Source organism: Pyrgilauda ruficollis, unplaced genomic scaffold (assembly GCF_017590135.1).
Source record: "Pyrgilauda ruficollis isolate IOZ18807 unplaced genomic scaffold, ASM1759013v1 scaffold73, whole genome shotgun sequence".
NCBI classification, from domain to species: domain Eukaryota; kingdom Metazoa; phylum Chordata; class Aves; order Passeriformes; family Passeridae; genus Pyrgilauda; species Pyrgilauda ruficollis.
This window is the reverse complement of record NW_024529155.1, coordinates 1,037,355-1,051,940: the sequence shown is the minus strand read 5'-3', so window position 1 is coordinate 1,051,940 and position 14,586 is coordinate 1,037,355. Positions and strand designations below refer to the sequence as shown.

General features: G+C 41.5%; 1 protein-coding gene across 3 annotated transcripts in view; it reads left to right on the top strand.

The window, feature by feature from the left end:
* Positions 1-2,007: 2,007 nt before the first annotated feature.
* Positions 2,008-14,586, top strand: part of GNPTAB (N-acetylglucosamine-1-phosphate transferase subunits alpha and beta) — a 39,634-nt gene continuing 27,055 nt past the window's right edge. For 2 of the 3 annotated variants that reach the window (XM_041486006.1, XM_041486007.1), the window contains exons 1-4: positions 2,008-2,193; positions 6,457-6,542; positions 12,387-12,506; positions 14,136-14,177. In XM_041486006.1, coding sequence (XP_041341940.1) covers positions 2,077-2,193; positions 6,457-6,542; positions 12,387-12,506; positions 14,136-14,177 — 365 coding nt within the window. In that variant the 5' untranslated portion in view covers positions 2,008-2,076. Of the gene's footprint in view, positions 2,194-6,456; positions 6,543-12,383; positions 12,507-14,135; positions 14,178-14,586 lie in introns of those variants that run through there. The other variant, XM_041486009.1, reaches the window with a different exon arrangement.

Below are 14,586 nucleotides of genomic sequence, written 5' to 3'. Positions count from 1 at the left end.
GCTGGCACAGGCTGTAGGCATTGGTAAAGAGGCGCTGCTAGGCAGTAATAATAGCTGAGTAATAATAGTTTAATAATAATAGCACAGTGCTTGAGCAGGAGGGGCAGGTGAGGGAATACGCAAAAATTATATTCCCCCAGGATAGTACTTTGGCACATGGGTGAGAAGGCAAAGGAGAGAAAAGTTTAGTTAGTCTTCTGTGTACCAAGACTGGAAGGCTGCATTACCATGAAGGGCCAAATAAGTATCATTAGACTGATAACACACCATAATGAGGAGGAACACAGCACCATGAGGTGGGTTCTGAGGCTCTTCAGGTAACCCCTGGTGAATTCGTCATCCTGCCCTATGGCCCATTGTCAGGAAAATCCACAAATTCCAGAGGTTTATGTCCTAAAAGGAGAGAGAGGAGTCCTGCAACTTTATTTGAATAAAGGTAGAGAGTGCACCAGGGCACACAGCCACGGGATTTGCTCTCGAGATTTCACAGGGCACAGCCTCCTTTTGTCCTGAACTCCCGGCTTCCTCTCCCCGCTGGCTGAGGCACAGGGAAGGTACAGACTTCCATAACCGCCTACCACGTATTCCCCCTTGAACCTACTATTTTACCCCAAAGTTCAGAAACTTGGGCTTGTGCAGACCCTTGTCTGTTCCAGGAGCCAAGCTGCCTGGGCCCTGCAGCAAACCTGCCCTAAGTCAGGAGGGATATTAAGCCCCATTTCAAAGACGTGAACACCCATCCCTTCACCCATCAAATTGTTTGTAAGGACATTAGCTTTCCTCTCACTCTGGAGAAAGACAAATGCTGTGATGATAAAAAGTAAATAGGAGGAGAGAGAGACGTGCCAAAGAGCCGTGCCCTCTTGGACATTTCTTAAAGTACAACCATGTGTAGTCTTCTCAGACTACCAGTGTCCCAATATTGGGACAAAGTTCTGGAAAGCGTCAGGCATTGTTATTTCCCACAGGAAATATAGGCTCACGAGGGTGATGGTTGTGACTCTGAAGTCACTGCAGGGAATTTTAAGAAATACTTAGAAGACCTTTGGATGCAGGATAGACTACAGAGACAGGTGCTACCATGCCTGGCCTCCTGCAGGCCTCTGACACCCCATCATTTGGTGCCTCTGCCCTCAATGGCAACAGCGTCCGTGCTAAGCAGGTGGCTGGATGTTGTGATGCACCAGTTTAGTTGTTCTCTTGCACTGGGTGATTGGGAATTTGCACAGAATAGTTTTATGTTGCACTGTATAGTTTATGTTACATTATGTGGTTTGTTACCCCGTTTCCCTATCACATGGTCTTTCCCTCACCTGTCCCGGTACCACCCGGGGGTCTCTCCCCTGGGTTACTCCTCCCCTCGCCACTCCTCACTGGTATCCATTGCCTGTGGATCTCTCCCTCTGTCTCCATCCCGGGGGATATAAAAGCTCCCTGCTGCCAGGGAATGCCCTCTTTTTCTCCCATGGGTTTGTCTGCCTGATGTGTGTCTTGGAATAAAGGACAACGTTTCCCACGTGGAGGAGAGCACTTCTCAATCTTTTACCTTTTTCTATGAAGTATCGTGTGGGCAAGGGTCTATAGCTAGCCGGAGTGGACCCCAACAGCCTAGGAAACAGGATTCTTCAGCTGGACTTCATGGCAGAATCCAGTGTCAGCTGCCAGACAGAGAGTAGCTGTCAGCTAACGAATTTCCTGTTTTTTCCTCAAGAGCCGGTCTTGAAGAACTCAATCAGTAACCCTCTCTAGCCTGCTGATTCCCATTCCAGGAACCCATCCCCGCACTTCATTTCTGTGCCATAACACGCACGAACCGCTTAAATTGAATCTCAGCACGCAGCTCGGCTGTATCAATCAGCGCGGTGTCCGCAAGCCCTCAGCGGCGGAACGGCCAATTGCCCGCCTCCGTGAGTGCCGGCGGCGCCGCTCCCTCAGCGCGCCCCCTTCGCCACCGCCAGGCGGCGCCGGGCGCTGCCGGAAGCGGGGCGGGCGCTGGGCCGGCGGCCCCGCCCGGCGCAGGCAGCGCGGGGAGCGGGGCCGGGCCGGGCCGTGCGGGGCGGCGGCCGCCGGCGGGCCATGCTGCTAAAGCTCCTGCAGCGCCAGACCTATACCTGCCTGTCGCACAGGTATGGGCCCTGTCTCTGCCTCGGGGGCCTCGTCCTCATGATCGTCTCCGCCCTGCAGTTCGGGGAGGTCAGTACGGCGCCGCGCCGGCGCGGCGTGGCTGCCCCCCTTGCTCTGCCTGCCTCCCTCCCTCCGTGCCGAGCCGAGCGGTGCCGGCGGGACAGGCGCAGCCCCGCGGCTGCACGGCCCCGCGGGGATGTGGGGCTCTTTTCCCTCGGGGAAGCCGGGTAGCTGCGTTGTCCCGCGAGCAGCGAGGTCCCTCTCCGGGCGCCTTGCGGGTGACAGGTCCCGCCCATCACGGCGCCGTGTGCCCCGTCCGGCTGTGCCGAGCGGCGCCGCCGCAGGCCCGCCGTGCCCGCGGGGACTGGCTGGCTCTGCCCGCAGCCCCGCGGCCGCTCCGCTCCCCGCGCCGCCCCGGCCGCACCTGTTGGGCTGCGGGCAGCGCCGGCGGTGGCAGCGCCCGGGTGTCCCCTCGGGGTGAGCTGGGGTCTGACAGGTGACACAGCCCTGCGTGCTCGGACAGCTGCTGCTCGCTGCTCTTGTGCAATTCTTTTCCACTTCCCTCATCAGGTGACTTATTAGCGCTGTGTTTTTGTTGGAGTCTTTGAAAGCCTGTGCTGGATGTCACCTTCGCGTGTCGACTGGGAGTGACAGAATCTTTCCCCTCTCCGGGGTTTAAGGAGTTAAATGTATCCTCCCTCCAAGCTGCGCAGCAGAGCCTGCTTAGCTCGCTGCTTGTTACTTAGTTTGCTCGCATTATTTTGTAAATGATGCAGTGTAATTGCGCTTCTTCTAGATATGATTTTACACGGTTGTGTTGGATGTGTAAATCTTCATTTCACATTGTCTTGTCGATTTGGTAAGTCATCACTGAAGGGATGTGGAGATGAGAAAATTAATCCTGCTTGAGCACAGTGTTTGTTAATATAGTGAGGAATCAGGGAAATCAAGTTTTGTCAGTCTGAAAGGATGGCAACAAACAGAATTTTGTGATTCCTAAGCTTTTTTTTTTTTTCTTTTTTTTTTCCTTCTGTGTTTTAATTTGATCAGCTCTTTCAGATACAGGAAAGAAAAAAAAAAAGAAGAGCCATAAAGACTATGATCTGAAATTCTTGCGTGTACCACAGCCAAAACTTTGTGTACTAACTCATCTTCACATAAAGTACTAATCTCTGCTGTCTTGTGGAGACCACAAGTTCCTGAAACACTTCAAAGGCATCAGCAAATTAAGTAGTTTTAAAGCACTCATAGGCACCTGTTGGTACATGAGTATCGACTTGGATTGGTGTAGTTTTTGTGCTGCTGTGAAGCTGACATAGTTTTGCATTTCTTCGGAATGGGGACTTAAACCACAACTTTAGGATATCGTAGAACTCTGAAGGTTTTTAAAAATATTTCAGTAGTTGTCTAAGTTATGGCTGATTTTGGTAAGAATCAGTCGAAATCACTGCTCAGATTTTCCTGCTAAATCTTAGTTTGCTGCTTCCAGCCCTTTAAAAGCTACTTGGAAAGCTTAGATGCAATTTAGAGAGTGAGCAAAAGAACTGGAAGATTCATGTAGGAGTAAATTTTCCAAATTATATATGAAGAAAAAAAGAAAAGTGACCAGTAATGGTTTAAAAAAAAACAAAAAACAAAAAAAAACAGCTAAAAACACCAATGAAACACCTGAGATTTTTTTTTTTTTTCTTTCTAAGGGTGGTAGATAAGCCTGGGGAGAGATGTTTGCATTCATCTTGCTTTTTGCCTTTGTACTTTCTACACAGTGGTAGTTCAGTGACTTAGAAGAGACAAGGCTTACGAGAATGAACACTGTTAGACCTCTTCTGATGACTACTGTGGGAATGGAAAATGCTTCTCTTCTTCAGTACAGAATCTGCAAGGCAGCAACTAATAAAAAACTATAAAGCTGTTTGGAAAATGAAACCGAGAAATCTTGCTAGAAAATAACAACTTAACCACTTTTAGCCATCTGCGGGAAACTCAAGCAATAAAAAGCAGCGTGAGGCAGCACTTACCAGACCCTGGTGTCTGAACAGCTTTTGCAGTTCTGCTTTTGCCCCACCCCCAAAGCCAGCTTTTTTAGCTGATTTTGGTAAGAATCAGTCGAAATCACTGCTCAGATTTTCCTGCTAAATCTTAGTTTGCTGCTTCCAGCCCTTTAAAAGCTACTTGGAAAGCTTAGATGCAATTTAGAGAGTGAGCAAAAGAACTGGAAGATTCATGTAGGAGTAAATTTTCCAAATTATATATGAAGAAAAAAAGAAAAGTGACCAGTATTTTTTTTTTTTTTTCTAGTAGGCAAAATTAGGTCTGATTTCTTAGATTCATGCTAATACCAGTATTACTGATGGAGTAAAAATGGATGGTTAGGGCAAATAATTTGAGATTAGTAACGATGTTCTCACAGCCAGAAGCTGCAAATTAGCTTCATTTGAAGGAAAACCTTGAGCTCAGTGAAATACTAGGGCATTGAACATAAGTGAGAAATTTTTCTGCAGAAACATACAGGGCAGCCAGGTCTAAGTCAATGCTGTTCCCTGTTTGTAAGATGAGCTTTAGGTATTAGGGCAGTTTGATTATAAACCCTTCTTGGCCATCCTTCCGCAGGTGGCTCTGCTTTATAACCAGAACATGCCAGAGACACTGTTATCAGGTCTGATACAGTATCTCCTAATAGGTGGTGTTTCTCCCCTTTTGAATGTTCCCCTGCTGGTTTTGTAATTCCAGTATGCAAAGTGGAAGCAAAACAGCCTCTAGGTATTATTGCAGGATGCATACATAATGTGTCAGGAGGAAACAGTTGCAGGGGAAAAATGTATCAGGTAGGAAGAGTTTTTAACTTTGTCCTTAATGTGTTCTTGGGAGATCTGTCCACTTCTTTTTGGCTATAGGTGTGCAAAAGACAAAGAAGAAGGCTGGCATGGTTTATGTTGTCGTTCTGGAGAGACATATAATTCATATCATATAGTCTTACTCAAATACTTCTGTATTTCTTCTAGACACAGATCAGTCACAATGTGTCAGTGAGTGATTATCAGTAGGAGCGAATGTTTCCACGTGGATATGAACTTCCAATGTACACTATATTAAACCTGGCATTTGGCAGAAGGACTCAGTGACTTGTGCATTAAGAAAGTGTAATAGTGTGTGTTTTTAAGACAATTCCTGACCTTGGTGTTTAAGGGAGGAGATTTTTATGCCTACCTGGGCAATCTGTGTCCTTTGTGTGAGGGGAATGGTGTGTGCTGATGAAATCTTGGTTACAAAGAGACCATTCGCAGCTCTGGCAGAAATTTCATGTATGCGCTTGTCACCCAGGCACATGATGGAGCTTCCCTGCTTTGGGGAAGGATTTAATTTGCTTTAGTGGCAATGAGGGTAGAGGAATGTGTAACTTCTTTAGAGGGAGGACAGTTTGTATATGGTTTTGAAGGTGGCCTTAGAGAAATGGTATATTTCATAGTTCCCACAATACAAGAAATAAGCGATAATAACATTTAAATCTAGGCAGACCGGTGTGAAGTACTATAAGTACTGTGCTTTCCTGGTTTTCTTTCTTTTTGTTTTGTTGTTTTAATTTGTTTGTTTTGGGTTTTTTTCACTCTCCAGTACATAGAAATGTGTACTTATCCCAGTAAATTCAGCCACCGTGCCTTCAACTCTAAAACAGCACAAAATGCCACTACTTTTCAAAGCTGGACTTTTCACTGTAAAAGATGTCATACCAAGTTTATCTCAGAGGAGAACATGTATGTTTTATATTACTTCTATCTCAAAATACCTGTACTTCTTTATTATGTCAAAGCATATTTACCACTTTTATTGTTGAAAAATTGTGGGGGTTTTTCCTGGCTGTTTGTTTGCAAAGCTCAGATTTTGGAGATGTGTATACTTCAGTATAACCTGTATGAGAATAGAAAAAAATGAACAAAATTGTGCAGGGGTGTGTGTGCATTAGCGGTTTCCTGCTTTTATCCAAGTGTATTTGATTGAGGTCTCAGTTTTGGGAAAACATTCCTGAATTTTTAGATGCTAAGAAACAAGGGGGAGGTGACCTAAATAAAAAGTAGTTTAAAAAGAGTATACATAAGTCATGAAATCCTTTGTTGCAGAGAAAAGCAAAGATTGTTTAAATTAACTATGCTCTTCAGTTCTGGGTCTGATTGCTGCCTCAGTGTCATCATTTAGTTGGGATTGTGGTCTGCTCAGTTGTTCATGAATGCATAGATCGATTTGAATGAAATCAGTTATGGTTAAACATTTCAAAAGGTGAAAATTAAGTGTCTAATAGGTGGTGACATCAAGTGGTTTTGGTTTTTTTCTTTGCAGGTTGTGTTGGAGTGGAGTAGAGACCAGTATCATGTTATGTTTGATTCATACAGAGACAACGTCGCTGGCAAATCATTTCAGAATAGGTGAGCTTTACCTGCACTTGACACTATTGCATGTTTTACTTTCTAATTAAATATTTAAATAAAATAGAAAGTTGAAGTAAAATATTGTTGAGTAGAACCTTACTGTATGGGCTCTAAATCTGCAGCAAATTTTAAAATTAGTGAGTGCTTAGTTAATGCATAATCTCCCAGTTTGGAAGATTGGCTTTTGAGAGCTCTAGTCATGTAATAAATTTGCATTTTGAATGTGTCTAATTCATCCAGTCTCTAATGAAACATCAAAATGATGACAATGTTAACAATGAAGGGAGGCCATGACATGTTTTCCAAGTTAAGATAGGAAAACATAAGTAATGTTCCTATGTGCTTAACATTTCAGTATTCTGTGTTTCTAGAAGTTATTTTTAAATTACCTTATGTTTTCTGTGATGTCTTATGAGGCTCATTATTTAGCAGAGAAGTCACAAAGCTAGTAAGAAGCTGTTAAAAGTTGAGTGGATGGGAGAATCTCTCACAGCAAGTTGGAAACCAAGTCATATGGGTCATTTATTTCAGTTGTGTTAACTGCTACATGACTTCCTGTGGTTTCATCATTCATGTCTGAATAGCCATGGGGTCTGTTGCTCAGGGAGTAAGTGTACTGTGAGTTGGTAGGTGGAAGAAAGCTACTTAGCAGGTATCATCTGCCTCTTAATATTGATACACTTGACTGGGATAAAAGCTAACCCTGAAAGCAGAGATTTAATCTGCCTTGAGGTTTGTTGCATCATGGAACAGTAGAAATGATCAGATCAATTTGTCACGCTTTAGTTGGTGTGAGATAACTCTAAAATTCATTGCATGGTGTTGGTGAATACTGGGAACTTTTGCAATCTCTTCTCCTCTCCCCCATTTTACAATGGATGACAGATAAAAGCAGAGTGATGCAGCTCATATGGATGAATAGCTTAATGTGTACATGTTTTAGCAGTACTGAAGTAAAACATGGCAGTTTGGTTCTGATTACTAAAATCCCAGACTTTGTGATAATTAACTGGAGTGTTTTTATAAAACCATTGACTTTTTCCAAAACAAAATCACAAATCTTACTCTTGTGGTGTAGATATAGTCATTTCCATTTCTCCAGTGTTTCCTTACTTCATTGTGGTTGTGAAAGCACTCCTTTGCTGGCATTAATTTTTGAGGATTGTGGGCAAAACATCCAGTGCCTGGTGAGGAACTGTTGGCTGCCTGAGCAAAAGCTTAAGGTCTTTATGATGGGTGCTTAAATTATTCCAGTTCACCAATATGCCTTTAACAATCTTATGTCAGGAATAACAGGGAAGTTTGCTGTGATTTGTGTGCAGCTACCAACTTCCTTTAAAAATTCATACTAACCAGAAGTCTTTGTGGAGGCAGTACTTTCAGGCGTTTGTTAACTTTTAATGTCCCTGATCAGGGGTTCAATTAATTTTTATTATCAAACTTCACAAATTCAGTAATGGACCCTGTCTTGCAGCAGGCACTTGCATCAGTGGTGGTTTGGCGGAATTTTTTTAGGCTGGTGTCAATGCAACATACAGAGTTGCATATAAAACGAGGACTTCCAGATTGAATCTAGCTTGTCTAGTTGGATTTTAAGCATTTCCTACTTTAGTGCTAAAGAAAAATAATCAGAATTGGAGAACAAGAGGCTTGAAAATTGGTTAAAAAATTAAGCAGGTGTACTGCTTTGTGGAAAGTAAAAACTGCATGGCCTTTGGGAAATATTAATGGGCCTTCAATTGAATTTGAGTTGTGTTCTTCTCCAGGAGCCTTGCAAGTAAAATTTTCTGTTCTGAAAAAAAACTCACTGTGAATTGTAGACAAATTTGTCTGTATGGGCAAGCTGCTTATGATGATAAACTCATCACACAAAAACAATGACATCATTAGTAACACCTATTGAACACTGTTCTCTACCACACCAAGGCAGACTTCTGGTTTTGCCTTGGAGTTTAGCAATAGCTTTTGATTGTTTTTCCTTCCGGTTGCAAACCCTTGGCATCCCAACTGTGGCACCTTAAACTTGCTTCTTATATTGCTCAGGCTCTTACACAGCTTGAGAGAATGCACTAGAAATTCCAGGGCTTTTTACCAAGGCACTTTGTCCAAACCTATTTTTGAAGACTAAATTTTGATGTGAAAATAAAAAGGGAGAAAAGGAAATGAAATAATGGAGTTCCATGCATGAATGTTTTGGATGAGGACTGCGTTTTATTACTCTACTTGCAAATGGTGTAGTAAGTGTGGTTTACTTACTGTAAAGTGTAACTTTGCTATTGAAGGATGTCTTGTGTAAAACTCAAAAATATATATGGAAAGATGTGAAGGAATAATCCCCAACTTTTAAAATGTGCAGCATGATTTCAGTATGGTGCAGCAAATGAGAGCTGTCAGTGGTCGGCCAGCCATTAACTGAGCTGAGTGAGGCTGAAGAGAGGAAAAGATGTACAAATCAGGGAGCAGGAATAGCAATGGAACAGATGAGTTACTGAAAGTGCATAATTACAGAGCTGGAACAGGCAGGAGGGCTGGGAGGTTTACTTATGAGCATCTTAGACTTTACTTTCACAAAGAGGCTCAGCAAGATTGGAGATCATCATGTGGTAGCTTCAGAGAGATCCAAAATCTGCTGTACTCCTTCAGCAAGAGTGGATGTTGAGGCAAAAGTTTGTCCCCTACCCACAATCTCAACTGTGATGATGGTTCTCTTATGTAAACACATCATGGGTATGAGAAGCTCCTGCCAGGAACTGTACCCTGTCCTGTCTGGTGGGTCTGGTTTTGTCTTCAAGCAGGAACCTATGGATGTTTTTAGACTTGCAAGTGGCAATGGATACACTTTGGAAGGAGAAAAATGTAAAAACCTCAATGAATTTTTTGGGAGTCTCCAAGGAATTTTCCAAAGCAATGATTTTCTGTAGAAAGGTGCTAAGATAATTCCCACTTGGAATCAAATTGCACTGTCGAGTCACTTCTGTTAGTGAACCATAAGTTAGTCATGCCAAAGAGGGGAAATAGCTGATTAGAAGGGTGGCTGTAAATAGTAAATTAACTCAGGTCACCTTGGGCTTAACCTGTTTGCCAGACTGCTGTTTCTGATGAAGCCCAAATGTATGAATCCATATGAAGGAAACACAGCTGCAGAATTTGAGAGAGAGTTTTTGAGCTTGTCTGAACTTCAACAATCTGCAAAAGATTCTGAATGTTAAAATAGTGTTTGAGAACAGTACTACTGAAGTGTAGTATCTGTTCCTTTTAATTTTAAACCATTTTACAGCAAAATTCCAATACATACTTATTATGTGACTCTATGAAGGGATGATTGATGTAGCACACTTGGGGTCACGAATTATCACTGAAGGGGTATCAGGGACAGCCAAAGGTGATACAGAGACTCTATCATCAGAAGGCATGAAAAGACTTTATTATTAGAAACCTACAGTTCTTATAGAATCAATGGTGGACTTAAGACTTGACTGGCCTTTAGGAATCTTCTCTCACACTATTGGTGAACTATGAATAGCACACTCTGGAGAGCTATATATATAAACAATGGTTACAGAAAAAGAGCTAATAATTGTTTGAATTCTGTGCTTGAAGTTTCCCACAGCTTCTACCCAGCTTCCCAAGATTTTCCTGGAAAAACCATGTCTCTCTCTGTTCAGAGGATATGTAACTGCTACACATACTCATGAAATAAGCTCCCAGTATACTTTAGGAAGCCTTGAAACCATCCAGAAAGCTTTGACCAAGTCCAGAAAGGTACAGACTTAACAGTGTTAGCCTAAGTTTGTACAGTGTTAGTTGGAAACAACAAATTGACTTTGGATATCTGGTTTTTATTATTATGTTTGATAAATATTACTTTCTGAAACAGTGTGTGCTGTAAAGATGCATTAAGGAAATTTACTGAGTATTTGGATAAATTTTAAGCAATTAGACTAGTGGATCTGCAAACAATTCACTTTTTTTTTTAATTACTGGTCTGTTTCTCTTGCCACTGGTAATGAAGCATGAGCTCACTATGCCAGGGTTGATTGAATTGGCATGCCTGCATCTGACCAAAAATGCTTTTCCTCTGTGGAATTCACTAGGTTTTGGCTGTATGTAGCATAATGTAAGAAATTACATAGGTGTATGTGCTACGGCATAGAGACACACTTTTAGGATATGGTAAAGTGGAGAGAGGCTTCACAGAAATCAAAATTGCCTCATACTATAGAAAGAGCTGGAGTTCTTTTGGACATACTATGTTCTTCAATGAAGCCTGCCTGAATGAACTCTGCACTTTGCCCAGAAGGCTGAAGTTTGGAAATTTTTGAAATCCGCTGACTTGAGTCAGGTGCTTCCACCTAAAACACTCCTTTCTGAGCTGTAGCATTCCAGGGACTGTCAAACCAGTAATTTAACTGATCACAACAAATGCAGAAAAGCTGGAAGAGCTCCTGCCATTGAATTTCTGTTCTACTGGAGGATGTTTTAGTTCAAAACGTACCTTGTAAATGAACCGGAAGTTATCTCTTAGAGAAAAAAAGTGAATAATTGAATAGAAGGGTAATTGGAATTCAGTAAATTGACTTTTTTGGATAGAAGGGTAGCATCCTGCAGGTGTGAGAGACTTTCTGGGTGGTGGTGCTAGGGAAAGCAGCACTGCTGCTGAGATGTTCAGGTCATCTCAGAATTGCCCCAGCATTATCCTCTGAGAGTTGCAGCTCAGTTAGGAACATCGGTAAATTGAATACAAAATGTTCCTGCCCATTGTGCTGTGACGAGCTACTGGATGACCTTTAACAAATTTTTTGCTTCAGTTGTTGAGTCTGAGCCAGTAGAAAACAAAGCTGAGTGCCAGCTCTCTGCATGGCATGCTGTGCAAGGGCAGGTGGACAGAACACCTGCCTGTAAGCTCGGTCTCTCTTTGAATGCTTTTGGAGGGATGCAGTGGGTGGAGAGAGAACATCTTCCAACCTCTCTAATGCTGAGATCCGTGTGGTCACAGGATGATGTTTTCCAATGTTTGCTAGGCCATCTGCAGTTTAGGAAGGTATTAAATAGCTTGACACTGGAACTTCGGAAATAAGAACTGGGTATCCTCCTGCTATATGGGACTCAGATTCACCCATGGCGGTAGCCTGGGTGGCACGAAGCTGTGGTTCTTGGAGAGGAGATTATCATAAAAAAAGTAGGAGAAAGGTACCCAAACTCCTTCCTTCTGCCTTATGCATGCTAGGAAGTATGTAGTGCTCCAGAAAGAGCTTCAGGATGTTCAATTGTGTCAAGAATTAATTTGTCTGTCATCTCTAGAGTCTGAATTCATGTACCCGAATTAGCTTGTTATTTTATGAAGTGCCCTGTTAATATAATCTAAGAGACATTCCTAGGATAGAGACCTGCTCCTGCTGAGATCTTACTGGCTCTGTGCAATTAAATAACAGTAAGTGTGATTTAAGTTATGCTTCATGCTGTCCTGTCTGAAGTAGTTGGTGAATTAAGAATGTGCTCAGGTCTTGGTACTGACTTGAAAAATATTTGATGGGTTTGAAGGAGGTGGGCCATGAGTCTGAGTCAGTGAAATTTAGAGCATAAAGCTAGGATTTCCTTTAGTTACTCAACAGTTAAAACCACTTTGTGTCCTTTTGGTTGATGTCCATGCTGTTTTGTCAAAGGCTTGTGTATAATTAAGACATGATATATATAGCTAAAGAGAGTCTTTTTGCTTTGTCTTGTTTGCAGCCCAAACACCAAGTATTTCCCTTGTTAGACAGAAACTGCTATTGTAGGATGCCACAAACACTTGTAATGTAATATTAAACAGCTCATGTAGCTTTCCTTTGTATTACGTAGGCTTTGTTTACCCATGCCAATTGATGTGGTGTACACCTGGGTGAACGGCACAGATGTGGAACTGATCAAAGAATTGCAACAGGTCAGGGAACAGATGGAGGAAGAACAGAAAATAATGAGGTAATAATCTTGGATATTTTTTCCCTTTAACTGACAGCAGCAATCTAATGCTGTACTAGTTTTCTTTGTTGTTATTTTTCCCATGTTACTCAACATGAAAATTAAAAGCTCATTTTCTCACTTGTTCATTTGATTATTCCCAAAACCTTGTTTCAGTTCTACTTTTAGCTGTCAAGTACTGTCTAATTAGAAAATTGTTTAAGATAAGCATAATAATTAAGGCTGTCCTATCATGAATTTGTAAAATGCCATGTGGAAAACTGTGTGTTGCGTATATCCTTTTGTATTGATTTCTATAACAGTTTGTAAATAATAATTAAACTATTCCTCAAACATATAACCTCTCTTCATCCCTTTTTTCTCTCCCCTTTTAATCCTCCTGGTATTTCTTTTTATAACAGGCTTCATAAAATCTGAAACATGTTTCTTAAGTTCTTGTTTTTAAATTAGATTCCTAGTCTCACAAATACTGAAACTGAGAAATGGGAAAATAATTTATGCATGTTATAAAGATACGAGTTGGTCTTTATCTGTGAAAGCAAAGGCATGTATTGCTGCATTTGTTGTAGATTGTGCTATAGAGTTCTGCAAAACTACTGATCTAAGCCTTCAAACACAGGCTGCTGCAGATACCTTGGATTATGTCTTGTAACAATTAATTTAGTTTTTGATAAGCAATTCTGCTGATATAATCTCTTTTGGCCAGTAAATATGCTAAATGGAAGGACAAGTCTGTATTTTAAGAGTTATAATAATTTAGTTCAGAATAATGAGAAGTCCACGACTTAGTGGATTGAATTTTGGCATGCTGTGTCTTGTAGTTTAGGCTCAAATGAGAAATGATCTCAAGGGAAATTCTTGATCTTTTTTTTTGTTACCTAAACACGGAAGTATTAGAACTTTAATTTGCTTTAAACGTACACAGTCTCTGTTCCAGAAAGCTTTCAAGTTTGTGCTAATATTTTCCTAGCAGCTCATATAGCTAATATTAGTTGGTTTAACTTTGTCATCACTCATGCTATGATTCCTGTTTCAGGAAGGAAAAAACACGTGTTTTTTTTCTGTGATACTGATTTGGAAAGTTGAGATTAAGCTTACGAATAAGAATGGTGTCTATACCATGTTTGCTGTCTACAGGGACAGCTGGTTCCCTCCCATGTAGATAATTTTTTTCATGTCCTTTGAAATCAATGAGCACTGCTATAAAAAGAGCTGTTTCATAGATCTTATCAGAATATTTACGTTGGGCAAAACAATCAAGTCAACCTAGTTTCAGGTCACTTCATTCTGGTTTCTTACCAGTGTTTTTCACTTTTGTTAAATAACCTAATAATAGTAATAAGTAAGCTAATAACCTAATAATAACCCCATAAATTCCTGTTAGCAGAAAGAGTCCTGCTGCCACAATTCTCAGCACAGCCATGAATTTTTGAGCTCCACACTGCATGTGAGCAGTGAAGGGCATGTGTCAGTCTGTACTCGCCTTGGCAAGGCCTTGGCAGCTTTTTTCTGGCAATTGGTGCTTTAACAATGTGTCCCTGACTCAACTAACAATCTGCAATTAGACTAATTGACAGAAACATTGTCAATTCAGTGTTATTTAATATCCTTTTTTTAACTTTGTAATAGGGAAATCCTTGGGAAGAATGCAACAGAACCAACAAAGAAGAGGTGAGTTTTTGGGATTTTTGGGTGTAAATTGGAATAAATTATATTCTACTCATTGTTAGCTGAAAGCAGATGCTGGCTGAGGGGGTGGTTTGGTTTTCTATAACCTTTGCAAGCTTTCCTATGTCGCTTCTAGAGCTGATGGCATGATAATATATTTGCTTTGAATGCAAGTGATGTTATTGTTATTGTGACATATATGAATGAGCTTCTGATAACAGTTTCTGGAGTTTGGAACACACATCCCTGTCACTGTTTAGGGTTAGCTCTTGTTCTGAGTATGAAAATTTTTCATGCTTTTGAATGATAAAACTCCAGGTACATATGCATTAAAAATTCGATGTACTTTCACCTGCCATTTGTATACGTGGCACTTCAAGTAATTGTCTGTAGAGGGTCCAGTGCCCCTGTA